Consider the following 8,628-nt stretch of genomic DNA (forward strand, 5'->3'; position numbering starts at 1 on the left):
ATAAACACTTGTATCTGGTTACTTCACAATTAACAGAAATATTCATTCATTTCCAAATCCTCTTGTCATCTTCTTCATGAGCGCTGAGCTTTGTTTCTGTTCAATCTCAAGTTTACTAAAAATTGGAGACATGGGCGATGAGGGCAAGGAGATGCTTGAGAGGGCTTCGCATTTCTCGGATCCGAACTTGCCATCGAGAAGTGGAGCATGTTGACAGCTGAGGCCTTGCACGCCGTGGAACCAAACTGAGAGAGAGAGAGAGACGATGAATGATAATTACTGTGCAGATCCTAACCCGGTTTGATTACCCAAACTAAGCCAGCAAAATCCTAAGCTCATTAAGAAGAAGGTTTAGAAATGTGAGGAAATACAAGTAGAAAGATGTGGGATCCACATGCCCACATGAGAGAGGCTGTGTTTACTCTCTCTGCTCCTACCCTTGGCTGGAAACAAGGCTAATAAGCTTTTTCTTCTTTTAAGCATTTGAATTTACCGTTCTTAATTGTTTTGGCGTTGAGATATTAATTAGACTATTGTTGTCTCTCATTGGTAAGCAATGTTATTCTATTACTGGGCCTGAAGTCAAAGCTGAATAATTGCTATTTGCGCACAGTTGATGAACCAGATAGTATCAAATCGTCGATAGCGGGTTGGTTCATTATTTCATTTTTTAACCGCCAGATTGTTTAACGCTTATAAATGGTGGTAAACGAAAAATGAGACGTGAACCATCGGCCCACCAGAGATGTATATCAATCATTTAGTGTGATTCCCGATGGATTGGAGTGGGCCTGTGGCGTGGACGGAGGAGCTTTGTATTTTCCGATGGCTCCCAATAACTAACTTCTGAAAATTTAATCTCCCTTCATCGTTGCTCAAAAGAAAACAAAAAAATCTTCCTTCTCGTAGATTCACTGCCGATTTTATCTATGTCAATTCTTTCTCAGGCAACCTTGTCAATACAGTATTAACAAATGCTTTCCCAGTCCACTGGTCACTTCCGGTTCCTCTCTAACTATCCAGATTCTCTAAGGTTCAGTCACATTCCTCTTTGGTTTCGCTTGTTAGTTACTAACTAGTGATGTTTCCTTCTGTTTTCTCTGTCTAGATTCTGTCGGCAGTTACAACGGTACATTTGGGTTTGTTTATATGGACAGAATCAGTGGGTTGTCTGATGAACTGCTTCTTAAAATATTACTGTTTGTTCCGACGAAAGTTGCTGTATCCACAAGCATTTTGTCGAAACGGTGGGAGTATCTTTGCCCAAACTTAGGTATGGTCATAGACATTGTTCTGTTCAGAACCTGAATGCGAGAAGCTACAGTATTTCCTTGACAGAAATATGCCATTACATAGAGCTCCGGTTATCGAAAGCTTCCGTCTTAAATTAACTAGCTCACGTTTTAAACCGGAGAATATCAATTTGTGGGTTGCAATAGCTGTTTCTCACTGCCTACGTGAGCTTGAGATTTTATACGAGTCTGATCCTGATAAGCCAATCATATTGCTGAGTAGCTTGTTTACTTGCAAATCGCTAGCGGTCTTGAAACTGGATGGTGATATCCTCTTGGATGTTCCTCGAATGGTCTCTCTTCCCTCTCTCAAAACATTGAAACTTGTATCCGTGAGATACTTCAGTGAAGAAACTCTTCTACGGCTTCTATCTAGTAGCCCAATTCTTGAAGATCTAGTGGTTGATTTACGTGAGAATGACACTATGGGAAAGTTGATCGTTGCTGTCCCATCTTTGCAGAGTTTGTCGCTCTATATACCCCGTGATTATGTTATAGATGGGAATCTGATAGACACTCCTTCTTTAAAGTATTTCAAACTTATGGATCATAATTATAAGAGCCACGACGGTTTGATTGAGAACATGCCTTACCTGATCGAGGCTTATGTGGATTGTTGTCGCCCTGATATCAACAGTCTTATTGGATCAATCACATCTGTCAGGCGTCTTGCAATATGTTTAGAGGTAAATCATTTTTCCATTTAACAACTCATTTTATGTAATCATTTGTCAGTAATTTTGGTATCGTGCGCAGACAATGCTTGATGAAGGTTTTGTCTTCAACCAGCTTGAACATCTGGAGGTATGTGTATGCAAAGACCATTCCCCTAATCAACTTTTCAGGCTGCTCAAAGCTTCTTCTAACTTGCAAGGACTGCACCTTTTTTTCATAGAGGATGTAAGTTTGTATTATTAAACTTTTTTAATAGGGTCTGATGCACAATCTAGTGTCAGTCTAATTCTTTTATTTGATCTTAGGATCATAATAATAATCCTCATGGTATGGAAGACTGGAATCAACCAAGTACTGTTCCTGATTGTATGTTGTCTAGTCTGCAAAGTTTCAAATGGTCGTTGTACACAGGAGAACCAAAAGAGAGAGATATTGTGGTTTACTTTCTGAAACATGCCGTTCACTTAAAGACTGCAACAATCAAGTCATATCAATGGGATGTTCCAAAATTTGAGATGTTAAAGGAGTTGTCACTTTCCTCGAGAGCTTCAACAGCATGCCAACTCGTGTTCGACTGAGTCTTCGATCTTTTAAATTGGGTTTGTTCTTCGGTTTCTTGTATTTGCTCGAGCTCATACTCGTATCGTCTGTTTCAACTCTTAAAACTTATTTTCAAAACTATATTATCTATATGTTGTCCACTGAAAAAAACGTTTTATGTTTTGTTTGGAGCTAAATTATATGTATTTTGTGATACCTTTTTGGGAAAAGTAATCAGAAACATTGATCTTTATCTTCTCTCTCTCATCTCTGTACCATCGTTGTTCGTCATCATCCCACGAGCCACGAGGTTTTTCTCGTCAAGGTGATCATTTCTTTATGAGATCACTTTCTAGGACTGATTTTACCTTCTTAGTACTCTTGGTTTGTACCTAGACATGTCTTATATTATCACATTAGCTGAAACGCTTACAAGTCATGTTTACACTCAATTTATCAGTCTCAAACAAACATCTATCAAGACTAGGTTGTTACCTTATTATATTTTGATAAATTATACCACACTGTGTTTGTGGCTATAAAATCATACCACAACTTCCAAATTTTAAAAATATCTCCAGATATTTGTAGTCCGCTACACGATCGGTTCATGGTCAAACTAATTGTTAAACCCAACCCGGCTATATAACCAGTTTATGATCCAACCCGCTTTACAGGATCCTGCCTGAATATTGTAAAAATATCATTTTTTTTGCCCATAAACTATCATTTCTTGGAAAAAATATTTAAAATTCTATAATTGTGTTTTGAACCTGCAACCTTAGAGTAATAATGGGGATGGTTACCAACTGAGCTGTAGGCAATTCTTGCAACAAGTTTGGCCTCTAAAACTATATATCTGATTTTTGGCTTCAAGCATATGCTTGACCAGCCTCTAGTCAGACACGGCTCTGCCGCGTCAACCATTGGATCGGACCCGGTTCAACCATTGATTCAGTCCGATTTTAAAAACACTGATTACAGTCTTCTTCATCGAATAAACTTTTCAAAATACTGAAGACCTATTATTTATCTGTGCCGCTCGCGAGTTAATTCAGTATCATTTATTCATCGCTACGCTGTTTTGAAAAGTTATAAAGGGTAAACTGTAAATTTGTAATGATGTAAAAACGAAAAAGGAGAAATGAAAGGTCGGCCACCAACACGCCCATCAAAGATTTAGATTATTTTCGGTGAAGTAAATCTTTCATTGACCAATGCATGAGTAAGTTATGTGAGTAATTCTTTTATTGACCCAATGCATGAGTGACTGGTGTAGAGAATTAGTAAGAGCATCTTTGTCGAGTTGAGTTGTTTAGTTAAGTCTCTTACTATTAATAATAATTAAAAAAAAGAAAATTATAATTAATAGGAAGGAACGTTTCTCAGAACAACATTATTCTTGGGACAAAATTTAGGATTTTTTAAATTTTTTATTAATATTTCTAGATTAAGAGACAATATTAAGATACAATAGGAAATAGAGACAATTGACTCAAAATACAGAAAGAATGATCAAATTAGCCAGTATATGCCATGAGAATGCCAAATAGTGAATTGAAGGGTAGTAAATATACATATCTGCCCTTTTGCAAATCTGATAGATGAGTTTTGTTATAGACCTCTAGGGTCTTAGGTTGTATTTCGTAGATATGCAATAGATTTGGTAGATATTTTTTTTTAGATTTTCTCGGTTAGCGAAGAGGTGTAACAAGAGAACGTATCAGAGAAACTTAAATCTGGGCAATTAAATATATTTTCTGAGCAAAACGGCGCATTAAATAACATATCTACGCTTAAGATTTGCCGACTTTACATACAAAAAAATTTAAGCAGGAGAGAGGCTTAAGCTTCTTTCACTTCGACTCTATAAAATCAAGTAACCAGAGTCATTCTCAGATTCATAAACACACAGACAAAACAGTACTAAGGGTATGGGCAGAACATATAATGCGCTGTTATACGGTTTCCTTTGTCAAAGCTAAAACGGTTGATTGAAACTAAATCTTTTATACGGTTTCATTTGACAACCATTCATATCTAACATATAATTCCTTTATACGGTTTCCTTTGACAATGGTAGTTACATATCTTTAGTACTATTCTGTAACCAGTTAGAAAAATAACCGTTTATTAAAATTTTGTAACCAGTTACAAATAAGTATTTCTGTTGAACAGGTATTTATATCACTATTTTAGATGTTATCTAAGGTTACCAATAATTATATTGAGGTAAGAACATATATGAATTTATTTAAGAAAATTATAATCATTAATTTTTATTAGTAACCGATAACCATTAACCAAATTCACAACAGATGAAACGACCAACCATTCATATCTAACCCACAAATGGTTCAAATCTACACCCTAAACCCTTCGGTTTCAATCAACCCAAATGCCTTTATACGGTTTCCTTTGACAATGGTAATTACATACCAGTTTACCAGAAAAATAACCGTATTTTAAGTTTTCTAACCAGTTACAAATAATTATATCTGGTCAACAGTTATTTATATCTGTATTTGGCTATCTAACTGGTTACGTATAATCATATCAGGGCAATAAGATATGTGGATCCAAAAAAATATTGCTTCCATTTAACTTACTAATACAAAACCATTAACCAAAATCAATACAGATTAAACGCCCAACCTTTCATATCTAATTCCTAAATGGTTCAAATCTAAACCCAAAACCCTTCAGGCTCAATCAACCCAAATGGCTTCACACGGTTTCCTTTCATACTGGTAAGTAAAAACCAGTTCACCACACCAATAACTGTATTTAAATTCTTCTAACCGGTTACTTATAATTATATCTGGTCAACGGGTATTTATATCCCTATTTTCAATGTTATCTAACCGGTTACCAATAATAATATCAGGGAAATTACATATCTTATTGTTCTTTAAAAAAAAAATAACATTCCCAATTACTAATTGAAAACCATTAACCAAATTCACTACAGATTAAACGCCCAACCCTTCCTATCTACTCCCTAAATGATTCAAATCTAAACCCTAAACCCTTCTGTATGAATCAACCCAAATGCCCTTGCACTGTTCACTTTTACAATGTAAAATAAATGACTGTTGACCAAAACAATAACCGTAAATAACAGTAGAGATTAAACGTACAATCCTTCATATCTAATCCCTAAATGGTTTAAATCTAAACCCAAAACCATTTGGATTTAATCAACCCAAATGCCATTACTTGGTTTTTTTTTTTTTCAACTAAGGATTTCATTAAACTTAATAAAACGGCAGTTTAGCCCACTAGGGGCCCATTACAAATTGAAAGTAAAGATAAACGGAGAGTTCTTTTAGCTAACTCGTCGGCTTCCTGGTTCTGAGTTCGTGGCAGAAACGTGAAGGAGATTGAGTTAAACGCAGAGGAGAGTTGATGGATGTCGGTGATGATTCCATAAATTTCCTTATCCTGCATCGTGGTGTTGATAGCTCTGATGAGCGTTGAAGAGTCGGAGAAGACTTTGAGATCGGGGATCTCAAGTTCTACTGCCATAGTGATGGCTGATCGAATCGCTAGGGCTTCAGCCATCAAGGGGGAAGATACGAAGCTTTGAGTCTCCGATCCTTGTCTTTGTTCACCGTTGCTGTTCCTTTTAAAGATCTTTTTCGTAAATGGACATGAAAAGAACAGGTGCATTGGCGTCTCTTGTTCTTTGCATCTTGGGCAGTTTATGTCTGCGGTAATGCCTCGTCTTTGCAGGTTTTCCCCAATGGGTATAGCGTTTTGGATGATGGACCAAAGGAATACTTTCAGCTTCGGAGAGAACTTTCCCGACCAGACATCTTTGATCCATAGGAAGTCTTGTTCCTCTGCCTGTTGGGTGTGGGGCTGTCTCAGCGCTGCAGCTGTGGCGTAGCCTGATTTTGTGGAGTAAATTCCTGATTGTAGAGGTTGCCACACGTAGATGTATGTTGCTCCTGTGGTACTTGGTCGTAGGGATTGGATCTGTGCTGCCATTTCTGGTAAAATCTCCGCAATCCTTTGCTTGTTCCATCTCAAGTCTGTTGTAAGGAGGTCTGAGACTCGCAAATCTAACACTGCTTCTGTGCAGGGACCAATCGGCTTTACTCTTTCAGATAGTGAGATCCACGAATCCTGTCAGACCTTCGTTGTCTGTCCATTTCCAATGACCTTTCCAAGGTTTGACTTCAAGAGTTCAAGGCCATGTAGTATACTGCGCCATCCATGGGAGCATACTGAAGGTACAGACACCTCTAGAAAACTTTTGTTGTGGCAGTATTTTCCTAATAGGATCCGTGAGAGTAGACAGTTAGGCACTGTGAGGATTCTCCATGCTACTTTGGCTAGGAGAGCTTGGTTGAACAGTTGAATGTCACGTAATCCTAGTCCCCCTTTTGCTTTAGGTCTTGTCAAAGTGTCCCATGCTACCCAACACATCTTTCTCTTTCCATCTGGTCCATCCCACCAAAATTTAGTTAATGTAGATTGGATCCGTTTACACAGTGAGACTGGTAGTAAGAAGCATGACATTGTGTGATTTGGCATCGTCGTCAGGACAGATTTTAACATTGTGAGCTTCCCTGCTTTTGACAGGAATCTAGTGGCCCAACTCGCTGCTCTCTGCCTTATCCTATCAACCACAGATGTGAACAGGTCCTTATTCTTTCTACCAAAGTGTTCAGGTAAGCCAAGATATTTGCCTAACCCTCCTTCCTTGGTAATGTTGAGAATTGATTTTGCTGTCTCCTTCATTTCTGTGGGTGTTCTTGATGAAAAGGTAATTGCTGACTTGCTTCTGTTTATCTTTTGTCCTGATGCTCTCTCGTATTCTGAGAGTATTTTGACTAGGTTGTTGCAGCAGTCGGTTGAGGAGTTGCAGAAGAACATAGTATCATCTGCAAACAGCAGATGATTCACCCGAGGGCATCCTCTTGCAACTCTGACTCCTTGTAGTTCTCTTGAGCTCGCTGCGTTTTTGCACAAGCCTGAAAGTACTTCGCCACACAGTATGAAGACATATGGGGAGAGTGGATCTCCCTGCCTGATTCCCCGGTAAGGCTTGACTGATCCATACGCTGCATCGTTAATCAGGTAGGAGTATGAGACTGTTGTGATGCATTGCATTAACCATTGAGTCCATGTGTCGTGGAATCCTAGCCTTTTAAACACCTGAGAGATGAATTCCCATTCTATCCGGTCGTAGGCTTTAGACATGTCAGTTTTGACTGCCATAGGACACCATTGTTCTGCTTGAGATGTTGTCAGATTCTGCAGGACTTCATGTGTTATTAGCACGTTATCTGATATGACTCTTCCTTGCACAAAAGCAGATTGGTTCTCTGAGATTATGTTGCATAGCACCGGTTGTAGCCTCATGGTTAGGATCTTCGAGATGATTTTATAGTAAACATTGCACAAGGCAATAGGTCTATAATCTTCCACCTTTGTAGCGTCTAGCGTTTTAGGGATTAACCTGACATGAGTTTCATTTAGGGATGGTGAGAGTATTCCTGTAGTAAAGAAACGTTGAACTTCTGTTACTATTGCAGGCCCGATCACTTCCCAGTTTGACTGAAAGAAGCTGGCTGAGAATCCATCTGGACCTGGTGCCTTGTCAGCATGGATGGCAAAGGTGGCGTTTCTGATCTCTTCGGGTGTCGGCTCCTTTATCAGTTCCTCATTTGTTTCAGGGGAGATGCAAGGTTTCAGAGCTTTTTCAATTGTGTGTGCACTATCAAAGTGGTTGGAGGTGAATAGCTTGTCGTAGAACTTGCATATTACTCCCGAAATCTTCTCTTCTTCAAAGACCGGTAAGCCATCTTCATCCTCTATCACTGAGAGTCGGTTTCTTGCCCTTCTCCCTTTCGTAACCGCATGGAAGTAGCCTGTATTCGCATCTCCTAGAGCTAGCCACAACTGGCGGCTCCTCTGCTTTCAGAATTCCTCTTCTATTTTATAGGCTATGAGCAGTTGAGAGTTGAGCTCCTGAATCACCCCTTCAATAGGGTTCTGGTCACTCATAGCTAGGTCCAGTCGGGTTTTGAGCTCCTCGATTTTCTTTCTACTATTCTCATGATGTTCCTTGCTCCATTTGCAGATAGCTTTTCGGCATAGTGTTAGCCGC

At 38.8% G+C, this 8,628-nt stretch overlaps 1 protein-coding gene across 1 annotated transcript; it reads left to right on the forward strand.

Moving 5' to 3' along the window:
• Positions 1–1,227: 1,227 nt before the first annotated feature.
• On the forward strand, positions 1,228–2,613 carry LOC106310566 (FBD-associated F-box protein At4g10400-like). Its single transcript, XM_013747798.1, has 3 exons — positions 1,228–1,978; positions 2,049–2,192; positions 2,273–2,613. The coding sequence occupies exons 1-3, from the start codon at positions 1,343–1,345 to the stop codon at positions 2,543–2,545; spliced, it is 1,053 nt and encodes a 350-aa protein (XP_013603252.1). The 5' UTR covers positions 1,228–1,342; the 3' UTR covers positions 2,546–2,613.
• Positions 2,614–8,628: the final 6,015 nt, after the last annotated feature.

This window comes from Brassica oleracea, chromosome C8 (genome assembly GCF_000695525.1).
Source record: "Brassica oleracea var. oleracea cultivar TO1000 chromosome C8, BOL, whole genome shotgun sequence".
Classification (NCBI taxonomy): domain Eukaryota; kingdom Viridiplantae; phylum Streptophyta; class Magnoliopsida; order Brassicales; family Brassicaceae; genus Brassica; species Brassica oleracea.

Bases quoted from the DNA above. Each gene is read 5' to 3' on its own strand.
- LOC106310566 (XM_013747798.1), top strand. From the start codon at position 1,343: ATGCCATTACATAGAGCTCCGGTTATCGAAAGCTTCCGTCTTAAATTA. The intron at 1,979-2,048 runs GTAAATCATTTT...TATCGTGCGCAG, and splicing joins GTCTTGCAATATGTTTAGAG to ACAATGCTTGATGAAGGTTT. The intron at 2,193-2,272 runs GTAAGTTTGTAT...ATTTGATCTTAG, and splicing joins ACCTTTTTTTCATAGAGGAT to GATCATAATAATAATCCTCA.